Source organism: Netta rufina, assembly GCF_964035555.1.
Source record: "Netta rufina genome assembly, chromosome: Z".
In the NCBI taxonomy this organism is placed as follows: Eukaryota; Metazoa; Chordata; class Aves; order Anseriformes; family Anatidae; genus Netta; species Netta rufina.
The window spans coordinates 8,317,307-8,334,503 of NC_140126.1; the positions used below are offsets into that span (position 1 = coordinate 8,317,307).

Here is a 17,197-nt window from a genome sequence, read left to right on the forward strand (position 1 = left end):
TTGGTAAGAAAACTGTATCAACAACTTCGCTGCTAAGTAAATATGCCATACTAAAATATACAACCTTCTAAAAGAGCTCCAAACTTCACAGTCTGTTTCTCTGTTTGTGCTGTTGACATATCCCAACTTCTCCAGCATATATACCTCTGCTTTGACAGCTTGCATTCAGTTACATCAGGTTTCAACAACTGAAAAGCTTGGAAGAAACATTATAGTTCCCCTGTCCAGTCTCCTGCACCCTGCAGACTAAATTACCTTAGCTTTGAGCTCCTACTAAGGCAACAATTATTACTTTATTTATTTATTTTTTTATTTTTATTTTTTTGAGAGCAAGCATAAATATGTACTAAAAATCTATAAATCTATCAAAAATTATCTTCAGAGGTTTGAGATGGGGATGCAATAAACCTGAATCCTTGACATCTTAATTTTCACATTTTTTTTTCCTTCTATTTGTAAAGTTCATTCTAGTCCAAGCTTCCTTTAAATCTGGTCTCAGCAGAGCCTACTTACAATTCATTCAGGCCTGTTTCCATGATGCAAATTTAATGAACATGTCATAAGAACTGAATAAAAGAACATGAATCAATTGTTCACTTCCTGGTGTGTATTTAACTAGAGTATATTTAAAGACAAAATTGGCTTTACTGTGCAAACTGCTCTCTAAATTATTAAAACTCCTTCCCCTTTGTTTTTCAGTCGCTTTGGAGAAGACAGCTATCACAACATTGAACAGCTGCAGCCTAGATGACAATACATCCTCCATGCGTCTGTAATTGTGTCAACTACCTGCTGTATTCGGCTCATCTCTGATACAGAAATAGCAACACATTGCATCAAAACAAGCCTTCTTGATCTTTACATGTCATAATGCAATTCCACAGTCCAAGAAAAATGCCAGTTCCCAATAAGAAGCTTCCTCAGGTAAACAGCTACTTGGTTGTTTCTCTCTTTACTTGGTTTCAAAGAGAAGAAACCCAGCAAAGGTGGAGAAGCGTTGATGGTCCCCATGGAGAGCTCCATTTCCCATTCGCAGCCAGACTTCATCTCCCTTGGCAAGTTTTAGCACCGCACTGTTTCCTGAAGTGTCTGCTTTCCCTTTCGATTCATAGCTAAGGATGAATATTTTAACAAATCAGTTTTTTCTTTTTCAGCAATGATCATGCAAAAAACTTTAAAAAAGAACATGAGAAAGCATGTTGTTATCCTGAGCAAAACTTCCTGGAAGGGCTTGCCAACATTTTTTCAGCTTTATGTGGAAATTTTGGCATTTCTGTCCATTTGATCTGTTAGACAACCTCTGCACCTTATATAATTAATTGTATCATTCCTTCTGAAAATCTGGAATTCTAGATGTTTAAATTATGTGGTTTTGTTTTTGTTTTCCCCATGACACAGGTATAAATTTATGCTTTAAAATAAACTTCTGCTCATTCTTCACAACACTCCAGGCTTCCTGTGATGCTCTCTCTTTCCCTGTAATTCATGCCAGTCAATTTTAAATGCCTCTAGGTCGGGATTCTCCTGTAGGCTGAGTCCCTGAGCTCCCTGCACGGGCAAAAGATGGAGACAGGCATCATCCTGATGGTCATCTGTTGGAACCTAGGCGTGTATCATGTGGGCTAACCCTTCAACTTGTTTGAGTGTTAGTTCCCTTTTCTCCTCCATTTATTGCCTTTTCTGACATTAATACATTAGGGGAAAAGATCTGGGTGCTTTTTGTTTTGAAGGAAAGATCTATTGGGAATGAAGCACCCTTCGGTGGTGCTTCTGTTACTGGCTGTTGAAGAAGCAGCTTCAACAAGGCAGCTTAAATGAAGCCACTGTTGTCTAAGTGTCTAAAATCCAGTGTGTTGAATCTAAGATTTCATATCTGTTTAGTCAGACTTTGGAGGAAAACTTGATTTTGGCACCAGACCCTATGTTGGTATCGAAAAAATAACTTTTTTCCAAACACTTTTTTCAGACGTCCACTTGGCTACAAGCTTCTCAGCGTGGTCTTTATAGGAGTAGCTAAGCTAGAAGTGGATCCTATTCTTGATGATTCTTCAAGTAACATTAACTTCATAAAAGTTCAGAAACTTTTTTATTCAAAGTGTGTTGAAGATAACAAAGCTAGCAAGTGGAACACCTTCACTTCTCACCCATCTTCACTATTGCAGTTTAAATGCTCTCCACCTTTAAAGAAAATAGTCTTTCACAAGACTATTATTAGCTGCTGAACACTTCATTACACCCTTTCTCTGACAGCCAAAGTGAGGATGAAGATATGTATTAGCAGAATTACATCATGCTACCAGTGAATTCCAACCCTAATTCCATTCCCCTCAGCACTGAGGAACTTCTGATCAAGGCAGAATTTGTGGTCCAGCATCTGTGGCAGGTAGGATCCAAATTTGAAAGTTGAGGAGAGCAAAATATAGTACTTTTTCTTATTCTTTTTCACCCTACAGAATTTCTTAAAAGAAAGAACAACTTAATATTTTTTGAAACGTGAGCAACCAATCACACCTATGCAAACATGTCTTTTGCAGTGAAAATGGCCTGACCCTTTACTTACCTATATAAGCTGAATACTGTGTTACCATTATGCATCAGGTACACATACACTTCCTCCACATCTTCATGTTTCATCATATTGAAGGTGAAGAAATACACCCCTGAAAAGATTGCAAAATGTAGTATGTTTTGTTTGTCGAAGAAGGTAGTCACACTGCAGGCTTGTGCTTCTTGCTTAGAAAGCTAAACAACTGAGACCAAAAATCGCTTATAGTTATCAGTGAGTATTTTTCTTCTGCTTGTAGTGAGACCAAAATCGTTTTCACTTTTATTCTGCCTATGGCAGGGGTTAAGCCACATCCTGTTACAGACTTTACTTGAACATGACAGGACTGCCCATCCCTTCCATCACACCAAAAGAGAAATTTCCCAGAGGCTGAGTCCTGTGAGCTCTCTTTCACCTATTTTTATTTTTTATTTTTTATTTTTTTTTTTATTTTTTATTTTTTTACTAGCATGCTGGTACTTGCTGCTGCTCTCCTGGCCATGCCACATCCCCAAAAATGCAGGCATAGCCACCACTTCTTCTGTTTGCACAACGCATCCCTTGCCATCGCCCTTTTTCCTTCTAGCTCTTTCACTGTCTGAAAGGTGCCAACAATGCTGTCTGTGCAACGGTGTCATGTATCATGAGATATACAAGACACCCACAGGAGAGAGGACAAGCTCCTGCTCTTTGAAGAGTAATTCTGTAGCACTGACCCTACAGTGGGAGCTTGGAGAGTGCAGCAAAGTCACTGAATCATTGTGGGTCAAAATTTAACATACACATATATAGTAAGCTCCAAAGAAGGCAGCTGTGAGCTGTGATCGGTAGCTCTAGCCACCAGTAAGACAAGTGCCATGGCAAGCTTGGAGGGCCTAGCTTCCATTTAATCTAACATCACTTCTCATAGCTCTGGGTAAATGAATGGAAAGGTGAGAAAGGCCAAGTGAAGGAAGATGGTCTTAGGCTTTGCTTACACGTGTGTTTGGTTATGGCCCTCTCTCCCCCATCTTATATCGTTCCTCCTGTGCCACAGCTGTGAGGGGGGATTGATGTAGCAGAAAAATAACTCAGGAAAAACTGTAATGCCTTGGTTCCAGCCACATCTGCTGTTGGCCATCTCACAGATGGACAGATTCAAGGGAAGACAAGGATGGAGTGAATGACTGGAGGCAGGAGGTGGATGAGAAGCTGCTGCAACATGTGGCCATGGTTATACCATCACACTGGCGGAAGGGCTAAAGGTCTCAAAGCAGACCATCTTGCTCCTTCCCCAGATCTGGTAAGGCCTCTTTCTTCTGGCTTTATGCTAGCACTAGTCACGCTGGCTAGCAAGCCTTCTCTTGGCTTGCTCAGCTTCCAGTATAATTTCCCTGAAAGCAAGTGGCAATCATGATATTTCATCAGTTCCTTGTTATAACACAGCTCTGTTTTCTCACCATTACTTATCACGCTTCTCCCCAGAGCTCCAGAACTGCATTATTTTGTTTCGCAAGCACTTACCATTCACTGGAGCGCCAAATCTCCCAGTCATAACATCAAAGAAATTTCCAACATTGGTTTCGACACTACTGAAGATGATCCCACTGTTCTGGTTGCTGAAGTGAGTAGCCATGGAAGCCATGAAAGCAACCTGGAAAAATGCAGTTCTCAGTCAGTTGTCCATTACATGTACATGTATAGAGGAATCAGCTACAATTTTATTCCTGTATTTTCAGTCTGTTTATTTTCCTGACAGAGATGTTCTTCTAGGGCCAGATCCAAGGCCATTAAACACCAGTAACAACACTCCCATTGAAGGAAACTGGAAGAGTGCTAGCTTTCTTACATTCAATTGCCCTATTCATGACTGTAAAGGTAAGTGTATGGGCAAGAATTTGCAGAGCAGAACCTTAGTTTGGGATTTTATTTACCTTTGACTCTCTCTAGAATGATGCAATAGACAACTGTTATGGAAATGTATGGTGTTTTTGATATATGTGATGTAGTTAATTTTTATATGTTCCCCAATGCAGTTAGGCTGGACATTGCCTAACTGAATGTGTGAAAAGGTAATCTTGGTAAAATCCATACATATTGGCGTTTCTTGCTAACTACCTACAGAGATGCATCAAGCATTTTTATCAGAGGTCTTCTAAAAGTTCAGTGAGTGAGATTCAGCAATCAGCACTTTTTCTTTCTTGCCCTGTACCCCTGAGTCATGACAACAAAGGGTGGTGGAGATAAAAAGAGGAAACTAAGTAAGTGAGAACTGTGCTTGAACTTCTTGCAGTGGGACATACTGGCCATGGAAAAATTTTTCACAAGGAGCAGTGCAAAACCTCCCACACTAGACAATTTTGATTATTCCCAGTAGGATACCAGGGAATGACCTGTATAGAACTCTTTTGCATGGGTAGGGAAGATTATCTCTCCTTTAAGTCTGTGATACCCCCATCTGATTGTCAGTGGGTGGGGTAGAGGCAGAATTACAATGCCTGGATGTGAGAAAGTCACACAGTGATTTGACAGACACTTTATTATTGTCTCTTAATTTCTTAGAAGGAGAGTGTTCAATTACAGCTGTTAATGATCTCCACAAAAACAATACTTTTCATGAAATTCCAGCTACAATGGTATTAAAGAACAAACAAACAAACAAATAAAACCACCCCAAACTTCTTTTGATTTCAGATACAAATGAGAACAAAACTGAAAAAGGCAAAATCAGATGCCAGGTTAGATCCAACAATGGAAATCATTAGCCATCTGCTCAGAAATCTGAGGCACTCCAGATGTGAGCTGAGAGTTTGGGCTGATTTTCTTTATCCATGCTTGATACATTTTCTCTGACAGCAAACTGTTAACTTCTTGTTTCTCAGCCAGGATCACATCAAAATTCATCATGTGTTAAAGCAAAGCATCTGTAATGGCCACTTGATGGAATTTATAATATTTTTTTAGATTCCATTTCACATTTTTTGAACCCAAGCTATTTTCTTGGGCTGACCAAAAGAGCTGAAAAAGATGTCCTTTTTTCCTCTGTCTCATTTATGGATTAGCAGATAAACATTGAAATGCAAGTCTTTCAAAATAATTGTGTGCTTAAACCAGGATTGTATTTAAAAGTTTTTTGCCACTCTATCCCCTCTCTAAAGTTCTTAAGCATGATGTGAATAAGAAATGATATGCTCTACAATACAGGGAATTTTTAAATGTAACTATTAAAAATAGTTCCTACCACTATGTGTAAGAAGAAATACTGATCACTCATTTTAAAACTGCAAAAATGCCTATGCCAAATGTAATTACAACCAATATGTTTTTCAAGATATTCAGCTATAATGTTAATTCTGGCTAATTCTTAAAGAGTGCTAATATAATTCTGCTATATCACAAAAGTCCATTAGTTTTGGAAGCTATTTTCATCGTGTTTTTTATTCTGTGCAACTATTGCATCTTTGTGCAACCTAAGGCTGAGAATTCAAGCATACACAATGCTGAGAAATCTACAGTCATTTCCCCACATTACACAGGTTGTCTCTACTGGTGATTTTGCTGTTAATTTGCATACTTTTATGAGGATATAAAACATGTAAATGAGTATTACTTGGAGCAATACCTTTCAGTTAAAAGATATAGATTTGTAAATAGATCAGAAATTCAGTTTTGCTTATAGTTGGAGGGTTTAGAAGTGGGATTCTTTTTCCTGCATGTTTACTACATCCCATTTTGTACCTTTGGTGGTAAACTGAGTTTAGGGATAGGAATCTGCTCAAGACTAAGATACTTCCATTTAAGGGTGTACATGCGAGTGAGGATGTAAACTCCCTTATAGTTACTGGAGATCAAGACAGTATAGTCCACAGAATGTGAAGACACATCTGCCCAAAAGCAGCAATGACTGTCATTTTAAGCTGAGTTGTTCTTCTAGATCCCAAATGAGTATAAATAGGAATACATAATGAGTATATAATGTGTATGTAATGGGAGTTCAGATGCTTTCCTCGTAAGTAGGCTCCTTAACTATGTTAATTTGGAGCTAAATCTGACTCCAGTAAGGTGCCCACACAAATGTATCTAGCATTATCTGAAGTGCTTTAGGATTCCCCTATATGCGACTGGCTGATCTGACAATACCTACAGAAGCCCATTCCACAGTGGCAGCTGGATACCAGTGGGGATACGTCCAAAGGCTTACCATGCATCTATATCTTGCTTTTAGCACCTATGCTGCACTGTATCATAGACATACCCAAGTCTGCTCCTGCTACTGCTGATGAACTGCTCACATATACTCACAATGCAGTGTATAGTGTGGGCAACTCTTAAATCCTATTTTCAGCAGCAGTCAAATGTCCTAGTTATTCAAGTCCTATTTGCTTTTGGTTGCCTTAAGAACAAGACTACACCATGCCTCTGCCATACTGCAGGTTTATATATGTAAGATCTTCATCATCTGCTGAATTCCTGGGACATGAATAAATTCTAATCCAAAAGCTAGGGGATTAGGTCAACACAATATTGGGCCCAAACAAATACATCCATTCCTCAGCAGAGCTTATCAGCTCAGGCTCAAACCCATATTTTTATGCTTTCCTGGCTTTCAGCTTGCTCATTCCTAGGCAGACCCTACATGCTTCTCAACATATTTCAGATATTGAGACTTCTAAAACCACAGATCGCTAACTGAAGGGTATTTTTCAAAACCAGAGGGTTATGGTCTGCACTCAAAGGTTTTGACCCGATACTTTAAGTATTTGGTTACATGTACTTATGAGAATCTCACAAGGCCTGACTGACTTGAGAAACATGAGGCTGAGTAAATCCTTTACTCTTTTCACATGCCCTAGGAAGCACAGAGTTATGTGTATAGTACAGCTTAATAGAAAAATTATAATCCCTATTATTCACCTTTAATGACCCAGGTACTGTCTTTCTGTCATAAAAAGGAGCCATTTGTTTCTTCCTGCCCATTTCTTAGCTGGAACCTTACTCTAAAAAAGGCTAAGCCCTGATGCCTTTCCTTTCCAGAAAGATCATGCAGAGCATATTTGTCAGTCATGACAAACACTATATAGATCTTTCACTGTATTCATTTACAGGTGGATTTGGTTAAGTATCCTGCATTAGTTACTGCTGGAGCTGACACAAGCAGTTTTGTACCTGTAGCTCTGGAGGAATCCCAGGGTAACCCTTCTCGCCTTTGGGTCCATGATGGCCACGCTCACCCCTTGGTCCCATATCTCCTTTGTCTCCCTTCTCACCTTTGGCTCCTTCCTGGCCAGTTGCTCCATTGTTTCCATTGTTTCCATGATTTCCTTGAAAGAAACAAAGTTTTCTGTTTAACTTCAAATATTTCAAATAATACATTTTAACAGCTACCTGTGACAGGGTCCTTTTCTACAAGTTTTCAGCACACGCACTTTTCATAATAAAACCCATATTGAGTTGTGATGGATAAGAAACAGTTTTGTGTTTAGGATGAAGGTAAGGGTTTTGATGAGCATGTTTCCAGAAGGACATACATTGGTATTTAAGAGTTAATCCTCATGCTATCTTGGTGCTGTATAAACAGTAGGTGTCTTGGGTCACTGTGCTACTGGGGAAGTATGCAAGGAAGAGACCTCAGTGGACATGAGGCTTAGGGAAAGTGAAGGCCACTGCCAGCTGACACGTACCTGTTGACTACATATATAGTCTTGCTTTTTCTTTTGTGTAAAAACATATTTCCTGTTGATTCAAGTTAACTAGTATAAGATGAGATAATTTTGAAGAACAGTTTGCTGTCTTTAGAAATTGTCTACACAAATGGAGAGTGGATGTAATCTTAAACTAGTTAAATCACCCATCTGTGTGAAAAATTGGAGGAGCTACATTCTTAGGGTGCTGGTTAGCTCAAAGAGGTTGATTGATTTAAAGACAAAAGCCTTATAATGGAACTTTTCTGAGATGGCTTCTTATAAAAAGGGTCATTATAAAAATGTGTTTCTGCATCTGCAGTATTACTTACTTCCCAGTGTTTACTGAGGAAATTACTGAGCAAACATGTGTGACTATGCGACTGACAAAATGTTAAAGTTGGCCAGAATAACTGAGTAGTTATTATGCCTGACTGAAGCAAGAGCCTGACCTTTCAATTAAGTACTCAGAGGATTAATTGGTGTCATCATTGTTCTAATTCAATGTGAATTTGAATTAGATTCTTTGTTACTCTGCTTGTTCTCTGATTAGTCACTTTAGTTATGAATTTATAAGAGTTATGTTGTCCATGATCAAATATGAATACGTGATTCTTCAACGTTTTTGTACTAAGAAAAAATTGACTTCAAACTAACAAGCTAGATAATAGAAGAAATGAACCAATTTTTGTTTGTCTGAATGAAGAAATCAATAATTCCTAAAAATAACAAGAATGATCTTTCCTAAAAGAACAGCTCTACTTTTCTAACAGCTCAGAACGGAAATGTACAAGTGGTATTTGTTTCAATCAAAGGAAGAACAGTTGTTGTCATTCCCCTCAAGCGCACAATGATAGGAAATGCAGCAGTTGAATGAAACAGAAGTTCTAGGCTGTGTAAGGTTGCCACTTGCCACACATTTGTGGCATCCTTTGGTAACACAAGAGTGTGACAGAGTTACATCCTGGCATGAGGAAAGGGCAAAGCTGGGACTGGGCTGCGTCCTGCTTTATTGACCTGCAGCCTTAAAAGAGAGGGTGTAATAAAAATTTTGTGCAACTTCTAAGAAGTCGACTATGTATTAGTATACAATGCAGTTACTTCTGTACAAGAAGCCTCACCATTAGATCTATTTACATTATACATCTGCTTTAGGAATGATCATTTTCAAATCCCTGAAGGTAGCTGCTGTGGCAAACAGACAAACATACAACTAGCTTTTTCCGTTCTGTAGGCTCATCTTTTTCTAGTTTTGTGTATCCTGTTCTTCCGTGTGCATTTTTAATTTAAAGAAAAACTACTTTTTATTGTGGAAGACAGCAAGAAAGAAGAAAAAGAAGAAGTTTCCATGAGAAAATAGTAGAATGTGTGTCTCTTTGTAAAAATTTGGCTAGCAGTGTGCCAGATGAAAAAAACTCCTGCATACAGTACACAATAGCATTGCTATCCAGCAATCCATTATTGCTTCACTATTCAGAGGTGAAAGCAATAATCAACTCCAGGAAACAAGTTCCTCCAAGTTTAATGGAAGCTTCATGCTGCTCTAAGAAGACAGAACAATTTGGCCTAGAAACATAAGGAGATTACTTTCAATATGAATTCTTGAAGCTGATTTTTATTAACAATTGGTTCTACACTGGGAAAGTCTTTAGAATCTAACTGAAAACCTCTGTCTTCCCAAGAAAAGATAGAAAAAGCTTGCTTCCGAATCTGTTCCCAGATTCTGATTTGGACCATTCTCTGGTACTTCAAGAATAGCCTGTAATATGTAGTCTCTAATTAGACTGTTCAAAAATCGAGTACAGTGCATTCTTTACCTGGCATCCCAGGAGGGCCGGGAGGTCCTGGGGGTCCTTGGTATAGCCGAACTCCAAAGTCACCACGGCAGCAGGAACTACAGTCTGGATTCTGCGGTCCAGTTTGTGGGGGCTAAGTGCACAAAAATAAAGTTTAAATAACTTGTTCATGGACTGCATTGATCATATACATGTCACTTACAGGGTCTTCATTGCATAGCCTCTGTTTATATATTTGCTAAGTTTTCAAAACATTTCTTATCTAGAATGAAATCTCTCATACTTGAGTTTTCCCTAAAGATGTAATTTCTGGAAGATTTAAGGCAAAAGCACTTCAAGTGTTCTAAGACCTATATGAGTATTAAATAAATATAAATATACAAAAGAAAAATGTTGTCAACAAATGTAGTGGGGGTTTTGAAAATAACATAATACCAAATAATAAAGTTAGCTGAATATTTCAGTTAGGTTCCTATCTTGCTTTTCAGTGATCCCACATTTCAGCCGGCCTTTTGTTGGCAAGCAAGGCTAGGAGCAACGAATGGCAGGAAAAAAAGGGATTCCATTTGTCCATCAGCAATGAACAATTCTTCAATTAGCATTAAGAAAACTGGGTCAGACTGCCAGAAGGAGATACTCAAAAATGCAGCATATTCCTGTTAAAGCTCTCAGATTTGCATTTTTACAGGCTATTAAAGCTGGGAAAACCTAAAAAAGTGCCAAGGTGCAACACGAATAAATTAATACATTTACTACAAACAGCTCAGTTTCTGTAATAGTAGTTTGATAATAGCTTCATTTCAGTGCTTTTCTTTCCCAAATTATTGTATTTATACTAGTGGAGTCGTATCCAATCCTGGTTAGATTTTGTAACTAGGCACTGTGGTGATTCAGTGGTCACAAAACTTCTGATGGGTCAGCTGAGGAAGAAGTGCTAGGTTTGATTTTATTTCTCTACTTCTTATTTTTTTCTACTTTTTTTTTTTTTTTTTTCCCCCCTCACGATTTTTTGCTATTATCCAGAGGCACAAATCTGCAGTTCTTATATTCTGCAGGGGGATAGTTCCAACTACATCTTCTTTTTCAATTTTCTCATAGGTCTTCCTTTCCTTTATTTCCATCATCTTTATCATCCTTAAATTACTCACTTAATGCAGACCTGTTGGTTTAACAGCAGCAAATGATCCTCTGGTGAGATGGGAACTGCCAAATGAACGTGCAGATGTGCTGTATTCCTGCCCTCAAGGTCAACAGCTGGATTTGAAACACTGGTTTTCTGCCCACATTTTGAACACTTCCAAGCATGTCCCTAGAATTCATACCCTCAGAATTCATTCATTTCAAAAGGCTTGGGAATTTATGTCATAAATACAGAAAACACCTTTCATGCCAACAAAACACTGCTACTCCTCCAATGCCACAGACATGTTCCTCTGCATCTGGAACCAATGACAGTGAGGCTACCATGGGAGGAAAGGTTGACCTGACAGCTCAACAAACCTGCTCCATATTCAAAGACTTGTGGAAATGTTAAGACTTGTCAGTGGGCAGAAGAGCTTTGGATTTATGGTATTTTGGTCAATGAGATGTTTTTCATCTTCCTTTTGGATAAGGTCTATGTTGAAAAAGAAAAATGAGTTCTACTTGTTGGACTATCTCTTCCTGGAGAACCTGTTTGTATCTTTCTTGCTGTTTTGTCTCTCCCTGTTTTTACAAAGAATTTATCTGATAATCACCAGACACACTGTTCAAGTGTTTCCTAGTACGACAAAAGAAGTAATCCTACTTTCAGCTCATTTTCAGTTCTTGAAGGGGAGCCAAACACAAGAGGACTGGAACTGTGCAAACATTTTGCATCATCAGAAATGCTAATGTCAAGTATGGGCTAAGAATAAAATCTTCAGCTTTTTCTTTGATAGAACTTGATATTCATATTAAACAAGAGGGCCAACTATATACACTTCTGTCAAGAGCAAATAAGTACTATCAGCCTGGAAATACCTAAATACTTAGAACTCTGGGTAATTGGTAAAGGAAAGCATGAGTCCAGCAAAATGAACTGCAAGTGTCAGAAAACCTTACCTCAGGCATGTGAAAGTCTCTGCACAGGTAAGATTTATTTTCTTACAAAGTGCACTGAAATCCTGGCCAACATTATTAGATAAGCAGTAGTTTTATTGCAAAACAGATACCAGTGCTGGTCATAGCCAAAAGCTATTTGACACAATCTCTCCAAAAACTCAACAGATTATGTGTGGAAGAGGGCAAGTCCTGCCAGCCTGGTTGTACTAGAGCAGTTCCACTGACTTGAAAATAGCTACTTATGGAAGTCATAAAGTAGTATTGACTTATTATCTTTACTAATCCTTTGACAAGGAAAAAAAAATGTTCATAGCTGGCTGCCAAGAACAATGAATATTGAGGATTCTTTTTTAATCTCTGAAAACAGAGAACTTCATGAAAAGTACATTTAAAAGAAAAAGCTGTGGCTAATGTAAAATTACACCCAAATGGGACATAGAGATTAATTACAGCCTACTTGCCAAAGGTGTCCTATGCAGCCATTTGCACATAAATTTTATTGCACAATGAATCTTTGGCATTGCTTTTGGAACACAAGTATGATTTAGGGGCTTTTGAAATATATCTACCACACTGATATCCTAATAAAGTTAGAAAACTGGAAACAATGACATTGCGGATATTTGTTGAATTTCCTAGGATTTAGTATATAGGAGGCAGTTCTAGGCAGCAGATGGTCTATAAAATTCCCTTAATTTAAAGACGTGAAACTAATCATTATAAGCAATGCAATCCTTTTTCAATTCCTGAATAATTTTATAGGTTTCCATTGTGCTATCTAAGACAATGCAGGAGACAATTAATGTACAGCCACCGTCCTTGGCTCCTGTTCTGGATGTAAAATAGCATTTCTTTGTGGACACTAATGTCCTCCATGCCCCTTTTCTAGCAATGAAATAAACAACCCACCAGATTTCAAGGCAAAACACCGGTAGTTTGACTAGTACCTGAAGGTTTTAAAGGAGCAAGCTATAAAGGACAAATGTGTCTGGCATGGCTCTCTCCATTTATTAAGAAACCATGTGCTTGAGAAATATGCATTATATTTTTCGTAAGTTACTGGGGGTGTGGAAACTGACCTCTTACCCAGTGCAGTAAAGACAAATGCTATAGTCTCAGTGCCACAACAGGGAATAGGATCTTTAAAACTCTTTAACTAGATGGTTATATTCTCCACTCACAGTTAGGATAAGCAGCAAAGTAGGATTTAGGGGTGAAACATTTCCATTCACAGACTGATTGTCTTCAGCAGCTGCAAAACAGCTTTTAGATAGCTCAGGGGGTGGGGAGAAGTTTGACATAAATTAAAACAAGTCTTTACCATCTCTTTTCTTTCTCTGCCTGGAAATCCCTGGAGTTTGGAGATGGAAAATACCTATTGCGTCAGCCACTCTGTGATGGATTGGCCCTGTCACGCATCTGCTAGCGCTCCATTTCATTTCGGTAAGCCAAAGCTTGCATCATTTCCCCAGAAAAAGATTGCTTCCCAGAGAGGGGACTGGCAGGTAAATGACTGCCATCAGCTGTACTCAGGCTTGCTGGGCTCATTTTTAATGTCACAGCCTCTTCTCCCAGCAGGCAACTCCGCACATGTACTAAACACTCTGATGAGAGACACATGCACCCTAAAAACAGTGGCACTTTCTGTAATGGAGAGCTTTAACCTTAAAAAAATCATTATGCTGCGTTAAATACTTCATTATATGATATTTTGTTAATAGTTGTCTTTAACTACCAATAACATATGGTCTATAGTGTGCAGCTGTACAGTTTTCTATGCAGTAAAGAGGAACACACGTGGTAACTGACTCATTGGAATATATACATGTATATCTGTTTGCTTACACTGTTTGTATACTGCAAGTGTAATTTAGCATACCTACAGTTAAACATCTATCTTGCTCAATGTACTATAGAAACATGTAATTCCTGCTCAAGAAATACGAAATGCAATGCACTACAAAAAATAAATGATATATTTACATTTATATATACATTTATATATACATTTATACATTTAGGGCATATAGTGGTGTATTAAATTCATTCCCTTACTCAGATGTGTTTCAGTTCTTTAAGCCTAAAACAGGATTAAAATCAAATCTCTCCTCTGCTTATCATGAAGTAAATTGTTATTCTACACTTGTCTATATGTCCATGATTTTTGGGGATTCAAAATGTCATGGTGCAAACTGAAAATTTGTTTTACATCACAAAGGATAAATTGTAGACTGCATAAGACTCAAACATTTCTATCAGAAATAAGAGCAAAACACTCATGTTCTTGTTTCTAAGAAATATCAATCAACAAAAATTTCATTTGAGCATCATTTTGTTGTGCTGGGAAAAGCTTTGTCTTCTGCCCTTCAGTTTTCCTTTTAAATTTGGATTGCAATATTTTTTGTATAATCAAATTATGCAATTATTTCTTTGTTGTGAGCTAATGATTTTAACATATAAAATGCCATGTAAGAGGCATAAAAAGATCCTCTGTTTAAAAAGCAGATACTATAGATGATTTTTAGTTTCATTCCAAATCTTTTTTCCACTGACACTAAGCTGATATATATCATTATTAAATCTATTCAGATCTCAAACACTTCAATACTTTATTGTTTGTTTTTTCAAGCTATCCCTTAGAATAATAATTTTGAATACTCAGTTCATTATGTTTGTCTCAAGCCCAAGAGAATATACTTTATATACATAGTTTTCGATGAAATTCATTCTCTTCTAACTGAATCTTTCCAAATATCTCTATAAATTCTCTAATTTTCCTTCACATCCAAACGAGTTAACTGAATCTAAAACTTAATATATTAATTAAGTAGTACCTTGAAATAGTTAAGAGACTGTATATCACAATATATGATTGCATTGTATCATAGTTTCAGCTAAAGAGGACTTCTGTCTATGTTGTTACCAGTGTCCCAAAAACACTGCTGGCTCTGCCAGCTCATTTAAAGATCCTATAAAGCAACCCAGCAGGATACAGACCAATATACAGCTATAATAAAATTAATTTCATAAACATATTGTTAATAATCTTAGAAGAAAAAAAAAAAAAATATTCCCATTAGCTTTAAAGTTATCTTTAGAAGATTAATTCAGAGTACCTGGACTCTATCTGAGGTAGTCAGTTCTACATCATCTACCTCTGGTCTCAGGACATTTTGGTCTGTAGAAGAGCTATTAGCAACAGTCCACTCTATAAGTTGACTCCGCTGTTTCAAAATTTCCCTGCTTCTGGAACCTTTATGGCCAGTCTGGTGGTGACTTTGCAATACTTTGGCCACTGGTTTATAAGATCTTCTGCTCACCTCCATGTATTCATCTTGACACAGGCAAAATGGAAGAAAAAATAAAGCCAGCAGATGCCAACTGATGAAATCCTTCTCTGCCATGTTATTCAAAATAATTTCTTAGGAGTCCAGAGAATGCCTTGCAGAAGGAGAACCTCTTTGCTGCACCAGGAGTTATGTGGTCCTTTCAGCTTTTCCACTAGTAAGCCTGGCACTGAGACCAGTACCAAGTTTTATACGGTTGTGTGCAATAAATAAAACTAAAAATGCCAAAGTGACAGGATCCTTCATCCAAAATCAGTCATGCTCCTTTAAACAAACCAGGCATTATTCACCACTTCACCACCACAAGGAAAATTGATTTGTATGCTGGAAATGGCCACAGCATTTAATGGACTCCCGTGGTTCCTATTTGGGGGCATTAAGAATGTAGCACCTTTTCTTTGGCATGTTTCTGTTTAAGTGTGAAAAAATGTGATGGAAATGGAGAACATGTGGCTAATGGTTTACGTTCCCTGATTAGACATGGAAAAGCTGTGAATTCACACTCTAAAATGTCTTTTGGACACAGTCACCTTCCTTATTTGCCAGGAAATTCACACACACAACTGCGTCAGCCCAGTCCGAAAAATCCTTCCAAGAGCAATTAGGAAACAAAAGCACAAGAGGAGCTTTTGCATATGATTCTGACCCAATGGCTGTTTCTGACTATGCTTTTCATTCACTAAAAGAAAAATATTGAATTTCTGTCAGTTGGCCAGTGGTGGAAGTAGACTGGGTAAGTAGCTCTGAAAAACTGGGTTGAATTCAGATTCACAGAGCCCCGTTTCTCAGTTTTAGTTCAACCTACTCAGCCAGGCAATATTTTTTCCCTTGAGTTCCCAGTGTTTTGCTAAACACAACTGCCAAACCAAGTTTCATGTCTTCTTTGCCAAGTAAATATAAATTTACTGGGGGCTTATTTCAGACTAAAGGAATCAAATTATATATCTATAATAATATCCTTACTATATTTTTAACCACCCACTAGTATCCTCTAGAATGCCACATCTGCAGAATGCAGTCCTGCAAATGCACACACATAGGGGCTTACACGTGTGTGCACTCCTGAGAGCAAGGAGCATTCTGGCCCACGAGAAACACTTCCCCAGTACATGACAATATCACTACTGATGGCATCGGTCCCAGGGAATGATCCCTGACCCTGCAACATGATGGACCACTCTGAAGTTGCTCAAGGTTGACTGCTCTGATTAACATTTGACTGGGACTCCAGGGCGCTCCAAGAGAGATTCTGTGAACAAACCAGGATGCGAACAAACAGAAGTCTAGGACCCACAAGTGAAATTTAAGTGCTAAATTATCTGTGAATGTAGAAAGCCTTAGGTGTTCTACAGCAGCAAAGCCTAACAACAGAGATTCTGCAAGACAAGGAAAATGAGTTAGAGTTGCTAAAATGCCCCAGCTTCACTGACTGCAGCTGTAAGGGGCAGCCATCACAGGTCTTCACTGCCTGACAGAGTGCTGAGATATATGGAGCATCTTAAGAAATAAAGCCTCATCTTCATCCCTGTGAAATCTTAGGAAACCCTCTTTTTTACCACAAATAAGGAAAAGAAGTCTCAAGCAGCAAGGATTTTGAAAGGGGATGTAGCTGTCCTGTCTAAGTGGAAGACAAGCCCAGCAGGGAGATTGGTGATTTGAGAGTTGTTCAGCCCCTTTCAGGTGCTGGGAGTGTTGAGTAATTGATGGTTGCTGAATGATGGTGAGGAACTGTGATCTGTTTATATTCTTATCCCTTCTGTGTCACAT

At 38.2% G+C, this 17,197-nt stretch overlaps 1 protein-coding gene across 1 annotated transcript in view; it reads right to left on the reverse strand.

The window, feature by feature from the left end:
* Positions 1-15,567, reverse strand: part of C1QTNF3 (C1q and TNF related 3) — a 16,393-nt gene extending 826 nt beyond the window's left edge. Inside the window, exons 1-6 of the mRNA XM_084305439.1 lie at positions 15,404-15,567; positions 10,023-10,134; positions 7,691-7,845; positions 4,049-4,178; positions 2,561-2,660; positions 1-1,112 (exon numbers count right to left, since the gene is read on the reverse strand). The exon at positions 1-1,112 is cut by the window's left edge and continues 826 nt beyond it. Coding sequence (XP_084161565.1) covers positions 953-1,112; positions 2,561-2,660; positions 4,049-4,178; positions 7,691-7,845; positions 10,023-10,134; positions 15,404-15,487 — 741 coding nt within the window. The 5' untranslated portion in view covers positions 15,488-15,567 and the 3' untranslated portion in view covers positions 1-952. The remainder of the gene's footprint in view (positions 1,113-2,560; positions 2,661-4,048; positions 4,179-7,690; positions 7,846-10,022; positions 10,135-15,403) is intronic.
* Positions 15,568-17,197: the final 1,630 nt, after the last annotated feature.